At 41.6% G+C, this 21,256-nt stretch overlaps 1 protein-coding gene across 1 annotated transcript; it reads left to right on the forward strand.

Moving 5' to 3' along the window:
- The first annotated feature begins 3,623 nt into the window (after positions 1-3,623).
- Positions 3,624-18,401, forward strand: Scrg1 (stimulator of chondrogenesis 1). Its single transcript, XM_050161836.1, has 3 exons — positions 3,624-3,727; positions 15,573-15,825; positions 18,193-18,401. The coding sequence occupies exons 2-3, from the start codon at positions 15,587-15,589 to the stop codon at positions 18,245-18,247; spliced, it is 294 nt and encodes a 97-aa protein (XP_050017793.1). The 5' UTR covers positions 3,624-3,727; positions 15,573-15,586; the 3' UTR covers positions 18,248-18,401.
- The last annotated feature ends 2,855 nt before the right edge of the window (positions 18,402-21,256 follow it).

A 21,256-nucleotide genomic window follows, 5' to 3' on the forward strand; every position in this document is an offset into this window, starting at 1 on the left:
CCAAACATGCGACCTCAGGGAACACTTAAATAAGTGACTCCGATGTGATCCAGAGTCTGAGACCAATACCGAGAACTGCTGCATACCATTTAAAGCCAGCATGCAGAAAGCAGTGCCAAGAATGCTGGGTACTAGGGTATTTCTGGAAACAGAAGGATAATATAAAATGCGCTGGAACCCAAAAGAGACCGAATGAGCAACACAATAAGGAAAAAGAAAGAGAAAGGGGAGGATCCCACTGCGGGGAACATCAGATTAGCAGCATGCTTCTCATAGACCTACATAAACTGAAGAAGGTCGGTAGCTCTTCAGATATAATGGAAGGTGCTTTCCTGTTTTCCTCATCTTTCTACACTCTTATACCAAACAAACAAAGGCTGGGCATGGTGGTGCACTTCTTTAATCCCAGCACTCAGGAGGCAGAGACAGGTGGATCTCTGAGTTTGAAGCCAGACTGCAGACTGTTCTACATAGTGAGTTCCAGGAAAGCCTGGGCTATGTTGACAGATACTGTCTCAAAAAGAAAAGAAAAGAAAAGAAGAGAAGAGAAGAGAAGAGAAGAGAAGAGAAGAGAAGAGAAGAGAAGAAGAAAAGAAAGACTAGAAAAGAAAAGAAAAGAAAAGAAAAGAAAAGAAAAGAGAGACAGAAGGGGAAGGAAGGAAGGAAGGAAGGAAGGAAGGAAGGAAGGAAGGAAGGAAGGAAGGAAGGAAGGAAGGAAGGAAGGAAATAAAAAAGAAAAAGAGATTTAGAGAAAAGGAGGATTTATTTTAGTTTTCAATTCCAGGTTATAGCCCATTGCTTGTGGGGAAGTCAAGGCGAGAAGCTCCAACAGCTAGTCACATCACATCCATAGTCAAGAGCAAAGAGAAACAAATACATACATGCTCTTGCTTGCTTGCCTTCTGGTTGGCTGACTGGCTGGCTGGCTGGCTGGCTTGTGCTTAGTCTGATTTCTCTGTTGTTATGCAGTTTGGGACCCTTTGCCTAGGGGATGGTGCCTCCCACAGTGGACTAGATCCTCCCATACCAGTTATCTTTATTTGTGCATTTTTCCACAGATATGCCCACAAGCTAACCTAATGTAGACAATCCCTCACTGAGACTCTTCCCAGGCGATTGTAACATTGTGTAAAGTGGACAAAACTAAGTATCTCGGCACATAAATACTGGTAGATCAGAACCTTGCTTTTCCTGACTACCTCTCTGCCAGGGTGGGAGTGTGTAGCTTCTCCAAAGCTACTATTGAGAGTCACCCTTACTCTTACTGAAATAGTCTTCCTTTTGGCCTCTGCCACTCTAATATCCAGGGTACTCTTTTGTTTGACCTTTGTTACTTTTCTTCTACGCTGTCTACCTGTCCCTCAGAGACTAATGATCCTTGAGATTCTGGTCCTAGCACTATTCTTTCCTCTAGAATCTCCTCTGAGAGGCATTCTAGAATAAGAACGAAAAGCAATGACGTTAGAACTGCACCAATCCTGTTGTTTTTTGGCTGTGTGGCCTTGGGCAAGTTATCTAACCCCTTTGATGCTTCCTCTCATGGTAAGAGATCCTATAATTGAAGCCATTCTTGAGGGTCATAAAGAAGGGAGATATATTCTCACATGCCATGAGCGTAGCACACAACACAGTATACTTTAGGCGGCACTGTCATGGCTCCAGCTATCACATACTTGAAAAATTCTGCAAGTCATTAGTTGGGGTTATTTGCATTTAGTAGATTAGTTAGTAAACTCTCTAAAGAGACTTTTTCCAGAGCTCCAGGTCTGTCCAACCGGTTGCCAATTAAACAGTCCCAAATGCTCCTTAACTCAACATTTACTAACAAATTACCCAGCAGAACTAATTTCTGTCTTTCCACTCCTGCTTCAGCCAAAACTTCTATATTTGTTTTCCTGTTTGAATAACAGTTCTCCTTTTTGGATTCCTTTTCCAGATGAATGACAGCACAGTCCATCAAGCCCCAAACCTTTGAAAGTTAATGTTCTCTTCTTTCAACTAGCCCTGTCTCAAATATAACATAATCGCCAGCCATGTGACTCAGTTTTCCCTTACCTGCTAACTCAGTTTTACCTATTTTCTCTGTGGATCACTGCTAGAGTTCTGTCCCCAACCCCATCCTCACTTCAGTTGTCTTTCCTCTCACACTATAGTTCTTCTACACTGCAATGGGGGGGGGAGGTGTCATCTTTTCTAATGTTTCTATCATTTTCACTAGCTTCCATCATAAAATTCCAGATTTTCATTTGGATGTAATACTTAGCTTTGTCAACATAACACAATCTCCCAGGAAGAGAACCTCGATCGGGACTTGTCTCAATAAGTTGGTGTGTGGGCATATGTGTGTATAATTATCTTGAGTTACTTGATGTGAGAAGACACGGTCTACCATGGGTGGCGCCACTCCCTAGGCAGAGAGTCTTGTAAAAGAGCGGAGAGATCAAGCTGAACACAAGCAAGCCACAATGAGCTTGTGTGCACCCTTTCTTTCTGCTCTTGAGCGCAGGTGTGATGTGACTGGCTGTTTGAAGTTCCTGCTGCCTTGGCTGTGTTTTATGGGCTGAAACCTGGACTGGTGACTGAAACGACCTCTTCCGCTCTGAGTTGACTTTTGTCAGGATATTTTATCTCAACCATAGACTGTAACTAGAGCGTGTTGTTTGTCACTGGATGTATTTCAGTCACTTACTTCTTCCTGTCTCTCTAATTTCATTTCCCAGATCCCTGGTTTCAGCCATGCAAAGCAACTTGTCAAAGCCCAAGGTTGTTACTCTGTCTTTCACTGTGGTGCTTTTCTTAATATAACCTGGGTTGCCCTTTTCTCTGTTTTCTTCCTGTGTAATGCCTATTTTGCTATAATGTCTCTAGTTCCTGTAAGCTTGCTCCTGAGTGTCAAAGGCCTAAATGGGAGTTGAGTATGATGGTATGTGCCTATAATCCCAGCACTCGGGAGGCTGAGGCAGGAGTATCACTGCAAGTTCGAGGGCAGTATGGTAGACATAGCCAGGTCTAGACCAGCCAGAGCTACACAGTGAGTCCCTATCTCAACAAACAAACAAACAGATAGTTAAATAGAGGTTACAATTTCTAGAATTTTACTGTTTGTTCAAAATATGGCCAATTCCTTTTGAGTTTTTTTTCTGAGACCAAATAATTTTCTGTTTAATTGTTTATATTTACTTTCATCAAATGACTAAATGATGGAGGGATAAAAATATGAATTTCAAAATACCTTTTCTCAGAATGTTGCAAGTTATACAAATGGTGAGGGACACCATAAAAGGGCAAGAGACCTTTACCTTTTTCTAAGTAGTATGTCCTCTGCCCTGTCTCTTCTCTTCCCTCCACACACCCCCAAACTTCTAAGGTAAAAGTCACTCTGTGTTCTTTTTAAATCCCCAGGGTTTCAAATTTTATTGCCCCGAGACTCTGCACCACTGAAGTTCTTGTATAGACTCGTTATGTCCCTCTGTGAAGAAACTCTTTAGTTCATTCTGCTTTGGAAGAGCCCAAGAGAGACGGTTCTTGTCTCTTTCCACTCCCCTTCTCCCCTCCTTGCTGGCTGGAGCCGAGGCTGTCAATCCCAGGCTGAGACAAAACAGACAAAGGTTCACTTGTACGGAACCGCCTCCCAGCACCTCCTCTCTCCTCCTTTGCCCAGACTACCCAGTGAGCTGAAGCCTTTAAGAAGATTCCTCTGCCAGTAAGACTGAAAAGAAAGTAAAAGGTATGAAATTTTCTCTATGCAAACGTTTTAGATAAGTTATTCTCTTCTAAACTGCAGTTGTGGATTGGAGTAGACATTCAGGTATGTGCTGAATAGAGGGGAAGGCGTGGAGATTGAGAAGTCCTCTGAGGAAAAGGTACAAATGCACTTTGAAAGAGATGAGTCCTGAGATAAGGTGACAGAATCTGATCAGAACAGGGAAGCAAATGTGGGTCCTTGATGGGGAAAGACATTTGGCCAAATGCTTGGGAAGAGACAGATTACTCTCTGACCTTCATTTAACGTGCAAACTGACTCTGCATCTAGTGTTCCCCCTGCCCCCCTCAGAATTATGTGGGAGACAAAGTAGGTAGACTGCTGCCAATCCTCCACACGAAGTTAATTGCAGTGTCAAAGGAAGCAAATGGTTTTGCTTTGCGAAACTACGATTCCTGAAAAGAAACGGGTCGCAAACGTGCGACACAAAGAGGGAATTCATTGACCGCATCCACGGTGTTCTCACCACAGAACGCAGCACAGAGCCTCGCTCGCTGGGGTGGAGAGAACGCTCTCTCCTCAGGACCTAGAAAAAATACCTCTTTAAGATGTCTTGACTCGGTTTCTTGCACAGGCTATGGAAACCTTTCTCCACTGTTGGTCCTTTTCTCCTCTGGTGAGTTCTTGTGGTCAGAAAAAAAAATTAAAATGATGCAAGATTGGATACTGGTATCATCTTGTAGCACGCTCTGAGAAGTTTGAAAGCAGATGGCCTTAGGTGATTATGTAGACTGCTCTCCCAAGAGCGACAATGTCTTCAGGACCCAGGCTGCCACGTCCGCTACAGGGATTTTTTGAGAGGCGTATCCACTATCTATGAAATTTCTGCTCTGCTGCATGTGCTTTCAGATAGTTAACTTCAGAATTTAATTGTTCGAGCACAACCCCCCTCGAAGACAGTTGATAAGGAAAGGAGAAAAAAATTAAAATATCTGTTTTATTTTTGTTGTTGTTGTTGCTTTCAGTGGTCCAAGAAAGCATAGCCAGGACAACAATTTTAATCTCTCCCAACTATCATTTTGAAATGTCCGGTGCCAAAGCTTCGGGGCTGGAGTTGTGCATTGGTTTTGCAGGCTTGCTTCTCTCCCATCAGCTGCTGACAGGGAGCTGAAAATGGACTTCTCTTTCAGCCTAACCCATCAACTCCGTTTTATTCCACTGCTCGGAACACTGGTTCCCAGAACTGACATCAGCTGCCTGGAAGAACGCAGCACTGCAGCCATCTGAATGCTTCAACTACATCTCCCTGTTAGTTTTGGCCATTAGACGATTTAGTTTTTTCTTCTTGCAGCCCCATTTAACTCCAGCCATTCAAAAGCTTGCCAGAAACTCCCACAGAACTAAACTTTGCAACCCGCTTCCAAACGACAGTGCAACGAGTTGGTGCTTATGTGGAAACAGTTTCTTTGCAATTCTGCATTCTCTGCAGCGATTATTTTTCTAGCAAAGTGCATGGCGGGTATATGCAAATTTCTAAGCATGCCAACATTGGGGTATGAGTGGCAGCTTACAACATTAGGGAGAATATTAAGGTCACCAGATTGAAGTTTTTAGAAAACCAGGGCATAACCAGTCTCAAAGGTTTTTCTGTTCCTTCAGACCAACTGTCTTTCGCGGGACTTTCCTGCATGTTGAATGTTCTCCAGCAAGAGTTCTAAGTGCATATGTGTGATTGAAAAGAGAAAAACTGGAGAGCAGTGTCCTTCAAAATGGCCAGGCTTCTCACTCTGGCTGGAATTCGAAAAAGATAAAGTCTTGATGGATTTCCAAGGATCATGGTTGGTGTTTCTTAGTTTAAAAAAAAAAAAAGACAAGCATGTCCGGGGAACAAAGCAGCCTGGGCACTTTCCATTGGTTATGCAAGAATTAAAGCTATTTATCTGAACCCAAGTGAAGGAGAAGGCTTCAGCTACAACATGTAATTTATAAAGTGTTAAAAATATTAAAAAAAAAAAAAAAAAAAAAGCCTACCATAGGTGCTTGCCAGGCATGGAAATTTCCATCGCTGTAGACTGAGCCTTGGCCAGAAGCACTATGCTGTGCTCTGGCACAGATGTGAGGTGCACGGTATGGCAACATACCTGCTTTTCCAGAAATGTATTTGCTCATTCCTTAAGTAAATGTTCCCTTTTTTTTTTTTTTTTTTTTTTTTTCTGAGTCAAGCATTGAATCGAGTGCTGGAGTGATGAAAAAAAAAAAAGCAGTTTCTAAACTTCAGTCATTGCCTTCAGGCTGTTGGTGTCTCGTCTTCAAGCCACAGAGCACCTCAGCTCTCCTCCTCTTCTCTCCTTGCTCTACAGTCTCTCCTGGTCAGGGGTGTGGTGGTCACTGCCATCAGTAAACATCCTGCTTACTCTCACATTTCCACTTCCAACTTTGGCTTTTTAAGATCATATTCCTGAATTCCCAACATCCTCAGATAGTGTGGTGGTTTGAAGGAAAATGCCCCTCCCAAGAGAGTGGCATTAAGAGGAGGTGTGGTCTTATTGGAGGAAGTGTATCTCTGTGGGGGCAGGCTTTGAGGTATCCTATGCTCAAGTTACTTCCAGTGAGACAGAACACTTCTTGTTGCCCGCAAGATGTAGGACTCTCAGCTACCTCTCCAACATCATGTCTGCCTGCATGCCAAAATATCCCATCATGATGATAATGGACTGGACCTCTGAAACTGGAAGCAAGTCACCCCAATTAAATGCTTTCCCTTATAAGAGTTGCTGTGGTCATGGTGTCTCTTCACAGCAATAGAAACCTTAACTAAGACAGAAGACTATAGTCATTCCAAATTTAATTATCACCAAAGTATTATATTTGAAGTTCTATGAAATTGATTCCTTCCAGTTTAAATAAACTGTGTGTGTGTGTGTGTGTGTGTGTGTGTGTATACACCACAAATGTGATTCCTTTGAGTTGCATTGAGTTGCTTGATATGGGTGCTGGGAACTGAACTAGTGTCTTCTGTAAGAGCAGAAAATGCTCTTAAGTGCATAGGCATCTCTCTGGCACCTTTGTGTTCTTTGTAAAAGATTTGTTTGTATGTATGTGTTTAAAAGGAGACACTTGAAGGAGCAAACTTTAGTACAGGTGTCCCCAGCTTTCCACTCACTTATCCTTTGAATTTAGGTCCTGTACTTTTCTTGGAGACAGCTCTGGCTGTCTGGAACTCGCTCTGTAGAATAGGCTGGCCTCGAATTTACAGAGGTCTCCTGCCTCTGTCTCCCAAGTGCTGGGATTAAAGGCATGCACCATCATTGCCTGATATAGGAGGCCACTTGTTTGTTCCTGGCTTCTCAGTCCCAAAATCACCGCACAGAAACTGTATTAATTAAATCACTGCTTGGCCCATTAGCTCTAGCTTCTTATTGGCTAATCTTACATCTTAATTTAACCCATTTCTATTAATTTGTGTGTCACCACATGACTATGACTTACCGACAAGGTTCCTGCAAGTCTGTTCCTACCAGCGTCTACATGGCATCTCCTTGACTCTGCCTTCTTTCTCCCAGCATTTAGTTTAGCTTTCCCCACCTAACTCTACTCTACCCTATCATAGGCCAAAGCAGATTCTTTATTCATTAACAAATAAAAGCAACGCATATACAGAAGGACTTCCCACATCAATTTCCTGGCTAAAACTATGAATTTTTTTAATGCTTTACCATGGCAACACATGCCTGTGATCCCAACACTGAGGAGATAGAGGCAGGTGGATCTCTGAGTTAGAGGCCAGACTTGTCTATAGAGTGAGTTTTGGGATAGCCAGGGCTACATGGAGAAACCCTACCTTGAAAATGCAAAAGAAAACAAAAATAAAAACAAAGAAATACCTGTGTTGTTTTTTCTAAAAAGGGGTATGTGTATGTGTGTGCGTTCACGTGTACACATGCACTTACATTCCTCTATACCCACATATGGTTAAAAGAGATGATCCTATTGCCTTATAGCTCAACAGTGATGAATGACAGATATGAAGAAGAAGTAGAAGGAAGGCCTCAGGATTGCCCTAAGAAGTTGACACAGTTTTTTTTAGATGAGATGAAACCTGGGTCTGGGGAGATGGCTTAGCAGGCTTACCAGGTAAGAGTAGTTACTGCACCCCAAGCATGAGGACCTGAGTTTGCATCCCCAGTACCCATCTAAAAAGACAGGCATGACTGCACACTTGTAACTGCAGAGCTGTTGTGGCAAGGAGCTGGGCAGAGGGAGAAAGATGGAAGACAGGAGGATTGCTGGGGCCTGGTGGCTGCTGGCCCCAAACAGCAGACTCCAGGTTCAGTAAGAGACACTGTCTTGAGAAGGCAATCCTGAGAGAGATGGGACAGAGTACCCAATGTCCTTCTCTGGCCCCTGGTCATGTACCCAGGTGCATGCACGCACATACACGCGGGAGATAATGCCAAACTTCCACAGACCCTTGCCCAAGACAAAATGTGGTTTTAGAGAATCACTCATTCAAAAACTGTGAGTCACGTGCTGCTTTATCCACAGGTGTAAGGCGGTAAATAAAATAAACTCTTTAGGCTGGAGAGAGGCCTCAGCAGGTAGCAGCTACTGAGTTAACAAGCTCTCTTACAGCTTTCAGTCTGTGGGGAACAACAAATACGAATTGCATCTATAACGTATAGCTTGTAGCATTCAACACAGAGAGTCCACAATTAGAGAACTAAGATGTTATTTCATTGCAAGAAAATTTCCTAAACATTGTGCAACTTTAAATGGGTGAGATGGGTTATTTCCTTTTTTAAAAAAATCTTTCTTTCTTCCTTCTTTTCTTTCTTTATCCATTTATTTATTGTTACTTCCTAACCACACTTCCTCCCATTCTCTCCTCCCAGTAACCCCAACTTCCCACAATCCACACCTCCTCCATTTCTTTTCTTTCTTTTTTTTTTTCTTTTTTTTTTTTTTTTGTTTTGTTTTTGTTTTTGTTTTTCGAGACAGGGTTTCTCTGTGGCTTTGGAGCCTGTCCTGGAACTAGCTCTGTAGACCAGAGCTGGTCTCGAACTCACAGAGATCCACCTGCNTGGAACTAGCTCTGTAGACCAGAGCTGGTCTCGAACTCACAGAGATCCACCTGCCTCTGCCTCCCGAGTGCTGGGATTAAAGGCGTGCGCCACCACCGCCCGGCTCCTCCATTTCTCTTTAGAAAAGAGCAGGCCTCCCATAGTTACCAACCAGCCATGGCATGTGAAGTTGCAGTAAGGCTAGGCACCTCCTCTCCTGTTACGGCCGGCCGGAGGAGACATCCCGGTAGGAGAAAAGGGTCCTACAAAAAGGCAACCGAGTCAGAGACAGCCCTGCTCCCGCTGTTAGGAGTCCCACAAGAAAACCAAGCTCCACAGCAGTAGCGTGCACAGAGGGCCTAGGTGAGAAGGAAGATTTCTATCTAAATATAAATGATCAAAATAAATAGTAAGATCTGGATATGGTTAGTATACGCCCATAATCTCAGCACTTGGCGAGCAGAGGCAGGAGGGTGATGAGAGCTGAAGGCTGGTGGGGCTGCATTGCAAGGGTTCAGCCTGGGAGTCTGAGTTCTGTGTGCTAGAGCCAGCGAGGTGGAAGGAAAGAACTGCCTCCGACTCCCACGGGTTCTGCTTGGAGCGCCACTCACATGCACACACCCCTCCCTGATAACACACAATAAATAAATAATACAAATGTAAGTAGGCAAAAAATTTTAAAGCATACGTGTTCATCACAATAGTCATCGACAGCAATAACATTTGGACTTTAATCTCAATAGATTTCTATCAAAAGGTTGGTTGCAGCTGGAGGGTGGGTGTGGGGGATAGAGAGGAAACACATCTCTCTTACTTCACTAATGCATTTGAAGAATATTTTTTTTAGACAGGATCTCACTGTATAGTCCTGACTGGCTGGAATTTGCTATGTAGACCAGGCTGGCCTTGAACTTCATCTGCCTACCTTTGTCTCCCAAGTCCTGGGATTAAAAGTGAGCACCACAATACCCAACATGAGTGCTACAATACCCAGAATGAGCTTCCTAATGGTTTATTATCAAACTATGTTCTCATTCATAGCCACCGTGCTCCTTCCCCTCCTCCTCCTCTTTCCCGTGCTCCCTCCTCCTCTTCTCTTTACTGTTTCTTTTCTTGCCTATTTTTGTTCCTGGGCATACCTTATGACTGTTTGAACTTGCCTTCCTTTAATTGTTTTTATTAGACCCCAACTGATTTTTTTTTAATTTTTGGTTTAGTTTTTTTTTTTTTTTTTTTTTTNTTTTTTTTTTTTTTTTTTTTTTTTTTTTTTTTTTTTTTTTTTTTTTTTTTTTTTTTTTTTTTTGAGAGGGTTTCTCTGTGCAGTCCTGGCTGTCCTAGAACTCACTTTGTAGGCTGACCTTGAACTCACAAATATCTGCCTGCCTCCCAATGTCAGAGACTCCTGGGTTAGCTTCCCTCTGTGAGAAATCCTGTCAGCAGAGAGGCTCTTATAACCTGGTGAGAACGGTTAGGAAAGGTGGGGCCACGCCCTCACTGTAGTCTCCACGCCTGGCACAGTGTGCCCTACAATCAGTAGGGAACCCCCAGCTCAGCTTTACCCCAAAGAGTAAAGGAAGGAATTCACTTTTCCCTGGTGCTACCAAGGGAGCTGCCTTCTGTCTTTCTTGCTCAGAGCGCTAACAGGGAAAGCATGCACTAGCTCCCAGGGAGCTACACTAAACAAAGCAACCTAAAGTCATTCATCACAGAGCAGGAGGGAAACCCAAAGCACACTTCATAGGGGAAGGCGAAGGCAAGAGCTAGACCATGTCTATAACTTTGCATCTGTTCTTAGTGCCATCGAATGGACTGGCTTTGGCTATGTTTGTCTTTGAGGAGTGACAGGGTCAAGATTATACTACATTCACAGCTACGAAGAAAACATTGAAATTTAACCATGAGTGCATCACTGTGGCTTTTGTCCTCAGCCAAACACGGAATAAATAGGTAAAGTGATCCAGCATCCAGCTTTTCCTTGGAGACAGGGAGAGTTCGGCCCACATCCAACCTGCTACCTTCCCCGAGAGGTACTCGCTTGGCTCCCATCTCACCTGTCTTGAAGCATGGGTAAACATATTCTAGAGACCCACAGACAGCTTAGAGCAAAGACAGTTGTTGGGACTAGCACAAATGTAGAGCGCTCACAAGTGAAGTTCCTTTGCTGTGCAACTGGGAAAGGCGATAGGAGTTCTTTTATTTGTTTAAATCGAATGTGCGGATATCCATATACATATACATACACATACCTGTAACAATGAGGGGCCTACTCGTTGGGGTTTCCATCCCACCCAGTACCCCACAGCCAGCAAGCCCCAAAGAAAATCACACAGAGATCTCCATAAGTTATAAAACTGATTGGCCCACTAGCTAGGACTTCTTATTAGCTCTTATAGCTTATATTAACCCATTATTCTTATCTATGTTAGCCACATGGCTCTCAGTACCTTTCAGTCAGGCAGGTTATATCTTGCTTCTCGATGGTCTGGGCTGGAATGGAAGGAATGGGCTTCCTACTTCCTAAAATTCTCCTGTTCTCATCGCCCCGCCTCTACTTCCTGTTTGGTTGACCCGCCTATATTTCCTGCCTGGCCAATCAGCGTTTTATTAAAATACATGATTGACAGGATACAGACAATTCTCCCACACCACTTATCAATGAAAATGAAAAATAGAGAAACAGAATCCATACTTAAGACCAAGATGAAATTGATCATAGAAATTGATCCTAATGACAGGGAGGAAGATATATGAATGATTTGACAGAGAATTTAAAATAGCCATCACAGGGCTGGAGCCTTAATTCAGAAGCAGCTAAGAGTACATGATGCTCTCGCAGAGGACCGGAATTCTTATCCAAGTACCCACATAGGCAGCACACGGCCTCCTGTAACTTCAGTTTCAGACGGTCCAGAACTCTATGCTGGCTTCCACAGGCATCTGCACACACACACACACATACACACATACATACATACACACACACACAAAACAAAACCTTGGGGAGTAGATCTTATGTTAAATATTCTTAACACAATAAAAAAGAATGGACATTTGAAATAGAAAGCTACAAATAATTAAACATGGAAGAATGGAGAAATATTTTCATGAATCTAACAATCCAATATTATAAGGGTCAATGAAATTCCAGCAAAAATTCCACCAGGCTTTTTCTGCAGAAATTGGCAAGGAGATTCATGCACAAATTCAAAGGACCTAGCCTTGCCAAAAAAAGGAAAAAGAAAAAAGAAAAGAAATGAAATGAACAAGAAAATCAAAACCAAAACAAAACAAAAAAAAAGTTATTAAAAACATGGTTGTAGGGCTAACTGTACTTGATTTAAATAATTGTTACAAAGTGACAAGAATTAAAACTTTAGTTTGGAATAAAAACACACAAGCAGACTAATTTAAGAAAATGGGCATTGAAAGAGGCCCACAGCTATCAGGCTGGGATCGAGCTAGTAAGCAACCTTCCTCTGAGGCTCTTCTTCAGTTCCCGCCTGCAGTTTGAGCTCTGACTTGGTACTAACAAATGTCAGTACTTTTGACAAAGGCAAAGGAGATTTGATGGGGGAAAAAAGCAACCTTTTAAATGCACGGTACAGAAATTATTAAACAACTACATTAAGAAGAACTTGAATTCATATGAAGCATATGAATGACCTGCATACAATGAAGTAACGGGCCATGGACCCAAACGTAAAACCGAGAACTAGAAAACATAGGAGAAAACCATTGTAAACTTTGGAAAGATAATGGTTTCTTAGATTTAAAAAGACATCCATAAAAGAACCAAATACTAAATTATACTTCACCGATTTTGAGATCTTTTGTTCTTTAGAAACCATTGCTAAGATTACATTGAAAGGCAGAGACAAAAGCAATTATATCTAATAAAGAATTTATATCCAGTGTTGAGATTTCCTCTTGATGGATTTTTCCTGTGACTAATATGAAATGTCCTTCTTTGTCTCTTTTGACTGATTTTAGTTTGAAGTCTATTTTGTTAGGTATTAGGATAGCTACACCAGCTTGTTTCTTAGGTCCATTTGATTGGAATATTTTTTCCCAACCCTTTACTCTAAAACGATGTCTGTCTTTGAGGTTGAGATGTGTTTCTTGTATGCAGAAGAAGGATGGATTCTGTTTTAGTATCCAATCTGTTAGCCTGTGCCTGTAAGAACTCTCACAATTTGAGAAAATCAGTCCTGGTTTGCTTTCTTTTGCTGTGGTGAGCACCATCACCAGAAGCAGCTTGGGAGGGAAAGGGTTTATTTCATCTAGAGAGTAGTTCATCCCTGAGGGAAGCCAGGGCAGGAACTAGCACGGCAGAAATCTACTTGGCAGGAACTAAAGCTGACCCTCTGAGAAATGCTGCCTATTGGCTTGCCCGAACCCCACAGTCAGCTGTCACCCCGGACCTTCTGCAGGGGAAGGTTACTGCCTACAATGGGCTGGGCCCTCACATCAATTAGCCATCAAGAAAACATCACACAGATGTACGTACAGGCCAATCTAGAGGAGGTAATTGCTTAAGAGGCTCCCTCCCAGGTGACTCTTGTTTATATCACATTGCCTAACAAATCAGTATAAGCAACCCAGTTATCTTTTTATATTTTTTACTTATTTTTTTCTGTGTTCTCCTTTCTTTCTATTCTTCCTTTTTTGTTCCTATACTTTGTTAAAAATCAAAGGACTGAAAAACTATGGAAAAAATGTTTTAACATAATTTTTTAAGACAGGATTTTGCTGTTTTTTGCTTGGACTAGAATTTGCTGTATAGCACACATATACTAGCCTTAATAATGTATTGATTCATCTATTTTAGACTTCCTAGCATTGCAATTTCAGGCATGCACAACCATGCCCAGTCACAATCCAACTGTTTTTTTAGATGAGGAGCAGAATTGAAACGTAATTTGTTTTGTTTTTCAAGGCAGGGTTTCTCTGTGTAATAGCTAGCTCTGGCTGTCCTGGAATTCCTTCTGTAGACGAGGCTGGCCTCAAACTCAGAGATCCTCCTACCTCTGCTTCCCAAATGCTGGGATTAATGACATGTGCTGCCACCATCCTGAAATGTAATTTTTATAATCACATTTATTGATTTATATTATGGAGGGCTGTTAGAGCATAACTTGCAATAGTCCATTCTCTCCTTATTCTAGGTAGGTCCCAAGGATTGAACTTAGATCATCAGGCTTGGTGACAAGCACTTTTATCTGCTGAGGCATCTTACCAGCTCCGGAACATATACTTCACCAAAGAAAACACACCAGAAAAAAATTACTGCATGAAAAGAGACTCAACATCAACAATTGCTGAGAGCCTGCTTGTTTGTTCCTGGCCACTTAGACCTGAAATAACTGCACAGAAACTATAATAATTAAATCATTTCTTGGCCTATTAGCTCTAGCTTCTTATTGGCTACCTTTCACATCTTAGTTTAGCCCAGTTCGATTAATTTGTATCGCCACGTGGCTGAGGCTTACCAGCAAGGTCTGGCTCATCTGTCCTTGGTGGCTACATGGTGTCTCTGACTCCACCTTCTTTCTCCCAGCATTCAGTATCATTTTCCCTACCTTCTTCTGTCCTGCCCTGCTATAGGCTCAAAGCAGTTTCTTTAGTCATTAACCAATAAAAGCAACACACATGGCAGGACTTTCCACATCAAACAATGAATAAGAAATGGCAATAAAAACCAATGAGAAACCATTATATATGCATTAAAATACCCAAGATGTAAAAAGTGACTAAATCAAGAGTCAGAGACTATGGAGAAACCACACAGCCAGTGGGAATATGAAATGGCATAACCACTTTGCTTAAAACAATTTGATAGCTTATTTAAAAGTGAAAATATATTAGGACTGGGGCAATAGCTCTGCTGGTAAAGGGATTGCCATGTAAACATGACCTGAGTTTGAACCTGAGAGTCACGAATGGCAGTGCATGTTTATAATCTTATGACTCGGGAGATGGAAATCCGTGGCCATTGGAGATCCCTGGCCAGCCTAACTGACTGGCAAGCCCCAGACCCAGGGAGAGCTCCTGTCTCAAGAACCAAGGTGTAGCCTGGACAGCTGGTCCAGCACTTAAGAGTACTTGGTGCTCTTGCACACGTATGGTGGTCCACAATCATCCATACACATAGTTCCAGGGCATCCAACAGGCATGCACACGATACACATACAGGCAGACAAGCGAAACATACACATAAAGTAAAAAAAAAAAAAAAAGAAGAACCAAGCTGGATGGTTCCCAAGGAATGATACCAAGGTTGACTTCTGGCCTCCACCGTCCAGACCAGCCAGTTATTCCACATGTCCATATTTGCCCAAGAGTAATAAATGTCCTGATCGTATGAAGCCTTGCACAGATCTCTGCTGTTCTTGCTGCTGGCCTGTGTGCTCCAGGCGAGCTGGCCCGTGGCTTTTGAGCCATTTGCCTGTCTCTTCCTCCATCCCATCCATCAACCGAATCCTGGAAGTACAGATGCAGGCCAACACCTGCGGCTTTTTACATGGTTCCCAGGGATTGACCTCAGGTCCTCAGGCTTGTGTGGCTAGTGTCTTTACCCCCTGAGCCAACTCCTTGGCCCCCACTACTTTTTTAAGTGGTGTCCAGACATTTGAATTTTTAGACAAGTATTTCAAGGTCAGAAAGTTACACGGTGAGAAACACAAAGAGCGTGGGAAAGAAGAACTCCCCTCATCCCCAAATGTGTGACAACATACAAAACTTCACGCTCAGACGAATCCCACCTATTAGAGAACAAATGCTGACCTATTTCGTTTGTTATTCTATCTCAGGAACAAAAGCCAAGATGAAGTTGGTGGTGCTTGTCACCCTCGGGCTAACTTTGCTGTTGGGAGCCCAAGCCATGCCTTCAAGTCGCCTTTCCTGCTACAGAAAGATGCTGAAAGACCGTAACTGTCACAGCCTTCCAGAGGGCAGAGCCGACCTGACGTTGATCAACCCGAATGTCCAGCATCATTTCTGGGATGGGAAGGGATGCGAGATGATCTGTTACTGCAATTTCAGCGAACTGCTCTGCTGCCCAAAGTAAGGGAATGAAACCTCACGGTGTACTGCTGTACTTGTAGGAAAGACCGCTTAAAGGATCAGCTTTTATTGTCCTATGCTTTTTTCCAAATGATTAATTTATAATTAGATATCTCCACCTTTCAGTGCTGGTATGAAGACAAATTTCCCAAATATTTCTCTATGCAAATCTTTAAGACGCGGACTTTGAAAATCTACACAAATGCACATAACACAGTATAGCCAACTGACACAAATTTTTAGCATTATTCTTCTTTATTTATACGGTTTGTCATGATTATAACAACAACCCAGAAACACATTATTTCATTTTTTGAATGTTGTAGAAATGTGACATTCAATGAAGGTTTGTTATATGCCATGATGGTAATCAATCCTTCATAGGTATTAATATATTCCATCCACTTAATACACTCATGGTTCGGTTACCATCTTTTTTTTTTTTTTTTCCTGACAAGATCTCAACTGTAGCTCAAGCGGCTGTTGTTATATAGACCAGGCTGACTTTTGAGACCCCGCCTGTTACGATCCTTCTCTCTTAGCCTCCTAAGTGCTGGGTCCACAGCATGAGGCACCAGACCTGACTTCAAGCAGGTTCAGAGCTAGGTTTGCTGAAATGAACGGCTCTCAAGTAGATTCAGATGCCAGATGTCTTCAGAACTATCCACGCTGTGTAGCGTTCTTGTTGAGTAGAGTTGCACAGGCCAGAGTTCGGAGCTGGAGGCTAGCCTGAGCTACACAGGAGACTGTCACAAACAACAATAGCAAAACCTACATAAAAATGTGAAAAACGATACCTTAGGCTGTTCAAGTCTACATTCAGTTCTTACAACAACAACAAACATCTATTGCATTGATAATGTAAATGAACTTCGAAGTTGACATTGTAACTAATCTGAAAACTGATAATTTTTTTTTAGATTAGATGAGGTAATGGACAGAATGGGGTAATGTCAGTAAGGACCATGGGAGGATCTTACAGCTGCACGCATAAGTTAATTAGAAATGAAATATGCTTAAAACAATTTACATTTTGGAAAATACCAATGCTTAGCATTTTGGTATATGCTAAGTTAAAAAAAAACAATGGGAGATTATATCAAGTTTTAGCCCTTGATTTTAAGATAGTTTTCCTTTGATTAAGGATTATTTCAAATACTTCGATCTTGGATATTTAATACTGTTTCAAATTGCTTTCAACATCTGACATCATATTTTGATCCTTCTAAGAAGCCTCTTACCCCGGGGAAGGGTAACTGAAGGGACAGGTGACACCTTGCATAACTAGCTAATGTTACTATGGTGACAACGCGGTTCAGACCCAGCTGGCTCCCAAAGCGAGGCTTCCAGAGCAGTGCCTGTTCAGCGCGCACCTGCCCTCGGACCCCAGGGCGCACCGACTGGACCAGCTGTGCAGGGCAGGCCCTGCCATTAGCGTTCAAGGGGCCCTCAGGTGGCTCTCAAGCAGGTTTCAGAAGCCCTGTATTATGTGACGCAAGAACGTGGGTTATCAACCCCACGGAGCACGTTTCTGTACTGTAGAAATTAAATGCGTATCAACATTAAATTTTTTTTTCATTATTGGACTATTAAACCCACTTACTGCAGTGGGCTTATATTTATTTTCTGTATAACTTCGTGACTATGACTGTTAACACATTTATACAGAGGTGTAAATATACAGAAACCATGTCTCCGTAGCTTTGAGATGTTTTTCCAGTAGCAACAGAAAAACTATGCAAAATATTTTCTAACAATCAGAATCCCACCTCCTTGTACATACACTTTTATACAATATCACGCATTTGGTGTTACCTTATCCTACCTTTTTGACCCAAAAAGGTAATCACTTCTACAACACTTCCATATGCATAAAATCTAGGAAGCTGAGATATTTAAATTAAATATAATAAAAATAATAAATTAAATATAAGAATAAATTTAATAAAATTAAAAATATTTTAAATATTTTAAACTTTGATGATTTTTTTTAAAAATGTCTACTGATCTATCTCATACCCTGATTTAAACTTTATAACCCATCTCCACATCAAAGTATAATTTTTAAATTATCTATTTTTTCCTTTTATTTATAGAAAAATAATGGCTTAACATCAATGGTAAGTGGGTAAAACACAGATACCTTTTAGGTCTTGAGGCTTCTGTGGGAAGTCCTCCCACTCATTTTTTTATTTTATTATTTATTTACTTACTTATTTATTTATTTATTTATTTATTTATTTTTGTATTTGACTTGCCTACAATGAAATGAGATGAAACCCTGGGAAACACCATCCATCTTCAATCCAGAAAAGACTAACATATGCCGTAGTTCTCCGCTGAGTTTACCTGTGTTCTTCCTTTCAGAGATGTCTTCTTCGGACCAAAGATCTCCTTTGTGATCCCCTGCAACAGTCCCTGAGGATCTGCATGCATTCTGGAGAAGGCGGTCCCTAATTTCCCACCAACTGCATCCGTGTAGCTACAGTTGTGATTTCCATCGTGTACGAAAGCCCAAATTGTATAAAGTCGCACTTGCCCTAGTAAACCTGGCTAAAGCAGCAATAAAAGTTACTTCCATTCGGCTTGTCTCTGTGGATGTTGTTAGTCTTGCTTAAAACGTTTGGCTAGAGGACCTTTATTTAGGAGGAGTTCACTACATCCAGTAAGGGGCCTGTCCCCTAATGGATAGCCACAATCCTGATTCAAAGATAGAAAACTTCAGTTGTTGGTTGTGACTTTTGATCAGGCAGATTGAACAGAGAGAACCAGGTAATAAAATGAATCTATTGGAAGGGAAGGTACACATTTTCTGTTAAAAAGGAGAAGAACCTTTCCTTAGGTATATTATTACGTATGCCACATCTTTAAGGACATTTTAATTTTGCTGTTTTGAAAAAAAAAAAAGAAAAAACCTTAAAGGTGATATTGTTAATTTTATTTTCTACTCAAGTCTAAGATATACAACAAGCCAAAGTAGAATTTGAATACCATTCAAACACACAGTTGTATCCTTAAGACCATGATACATTTGCCTGAATCTTTTTTTTTTTTTTTTTTTAAGAATAAAAAGGTGCACTTTCAAAGACACAGAGAAAACTGACTGGCATGTGACTCAGTTGAAAGATGCCTGACAGCACGCAGAGGCTGTCAAGCCCCAGTACTACAGAAACTGGATATTGTTTGTTTTGTTTTGTTTTAATCCAGTGGCTGCACCTTAAGCAACTGCTGTCCTAGTCGGGAGTTCTTGGGTTGCACCAGCTGCAGGCAGGCTGGAATTCTGTTCCCTCAGGCACCGGCTAAAGGAAACTTTACCTAGATCTCTTTCCCTCTATGGAACTCAGGATTCAATAAGGTTGAGGTGAAATTCCGCTCGCTCAGAGAGGCTGAAGAGCAAGTAGCTAAGCTTCTCTCCTTCCTCTTGTCTCCTGAAAAACAGGACGTCCTTCTGGTCAGCCCCTCACCCCCAAGAACCCTAGCTACTCACGGTTCCTCCCTACCACTTCCTGTCAGCTAATTGCTGACTCAGCCTCCTGACCCAGGTCAATTTTATTTAACCAAACGAATGTAACACGTCTTTGCATCTTTAGACAAATGTTCCACAGCATAAACGAATGCAAGATGTCCTAATTAATATTCACAACAGGATATGCTGGTACGTGCCTTCACTCCAGCGCTGGGAAGGGAGAGGTAGAAGGATCACGACTTTAAGGACATTCTCAGCTATGTGGTAAGTTTGAGTCCAGCCTGAGCTACATGAGACATTATTTTAAAAGAAAAGAAACAAACAAACAAAAAAGAAAAAGACTTTTAAAAAGATGTTATAACCTTATGTTTTCAAATATAAGCGCTGATTCATAATAACCAAAAAAGTTAATTTCAGAAACTTCCATTTTTATAAAAACGTATTACATGCCGGCTAGGTGCTAGTCATTATTAAGATTCTTGGGCTCTTAGTAATGAATAAGATAGGCATGTCTTCTCAGAACATGTGTTCTAACAAAGCTGTCATCGTAATAAAGTTATTATTCGTAAACATGAAGCCTGCTATAGGGAAACAGAGGGTACTGTCAAAGGGCTGTGGGGGAAAGCGTGAGACACAGCACGTCTTGAAGGCAGGTTAGGAGGTACCATTTCGTGACAAAGCAGTAACATTATGCATTGATGTCCTGTTAAGACCCATCCAGAAGAGTAACTGCTGTCTATTCAACACGAGCATTACCAGATTGAGTCAAACAAGTTTTGGGGAATCTCAGTTCTCCTCCTCCTAAACAGTCTTTACAAATATATGTCAGAACATGTTTGTAAATATCACATCACTAAAAATGCACGAAGAAATTCAATAGAAAAAAAATATCAGTTATCTAAATAGCATGCGATTTTATTGGCCTTTCTTCACTGACTGGACTGGTAATAAAACCAGACTCAACATGGGATGTCCTACCTCCTTTCTGGACCAGCTAACTATCAGACAGCTAAATAAAGAAAATCATTAGTCATCTGTTTCATTTTCTGTTTGTTCTGACAGGTAAGTGTTAATAATCGACGGCCTGGAAAAGTGACACATCAGAATGAAAGCAGAGGAAGCAACAAGTCCTTTAAACAAGACTTTCCTTACTGCAATCTAAACCTGACAAGAAACCATCATTTGAATAAGTCAGGGGAGGGGTGGCCCACACCACTCATCCTAGCCCCCAGGAGGCAGAGGCAGGGGAATCAGAAGTTCAAGGTCATCCTCAGCTGTACTTTATCTCAAAACAAATGTAGAAAAGGAAAAAAAAAGGGGGGGGGGGTTGGAGAGATGATTTAGCAGTTAAAAGCACTTTGCTGCTTTTTCAGAGGACCTGGGTTTGCGTCCTAGCATTCTTAAGATGGCTCACACCTCAGTTCCAAGTAATCTGGTACTCTATTCTGGCCTCCTAGGGAACCGGGCATGTAAGTAATGCATAAACATATATTCATGCAAAAAAATTTTAAACATAAGAAAACACTATTTGAAAAGGAAATTCAATGACATTAACTGAATGCATTATAAAACCACACCCCTTCCTTTATATTACCAAGGAAACAAAGACATCAGTGTTCACACAACTTGCTTCCCAAAACGTTTTCTGACTTGGTCAAAACGTCTTGAAATGCAAATGTTTAACTCACTTATATTAATGACTTTAGTTGGGTTTTTCTTTACAATTTACTGCTCTCAACACTGACTTGCACCAACCAGGGACACAGACAGCATCTTTCTTCCTGTTCTGTGGGCACAATGGCCAAGGTTTACAGTAACTGCTGTGAGCGGCAATCTTAGCCTGACATCTAGTCTTACCCGCTACACTGTTTCAAAATGCAGCTTCATCTACTTCCTTTTCAGAAAAGCAATTTTCTCCTCCACGGGACACTTGCACATTTCAGATAGCTCACCAAATGCTTTCTG

This window comes from Alexandromys fortis, unplaced genomic scaffold (assembly GCF_014885135.2).
Source record: "Alexandromys fortis isolate MF-2015 unplaced genomic scaffold, M_Fortis_MF-2015_v1.1 scaffold_137, whole genome shotgun sequence".
Taxonomy (NCBI): Eukaryota; Metazoa; Chordata; class Mammalia; order Rodentia; family Cricetidae; genus Alexandromys; species Alexandromys fortis.

Coding starts and splice junctions, on each gene's coding strand:
- Scrg1 (XM_050161836.1), top strand. CDS start 15,587: ATGAAGTTGGTGGTGCTTGTCACCCTCGGGCTAACTTTGCTGTTGGGA. Junction 15,826..18,192: donor GAACTGCTCTGCTGCCCAAA/GTAAGGGAATGA, acceptor TCTTCCTTTCAG/AGATGTCTTCTTCGGACCAA.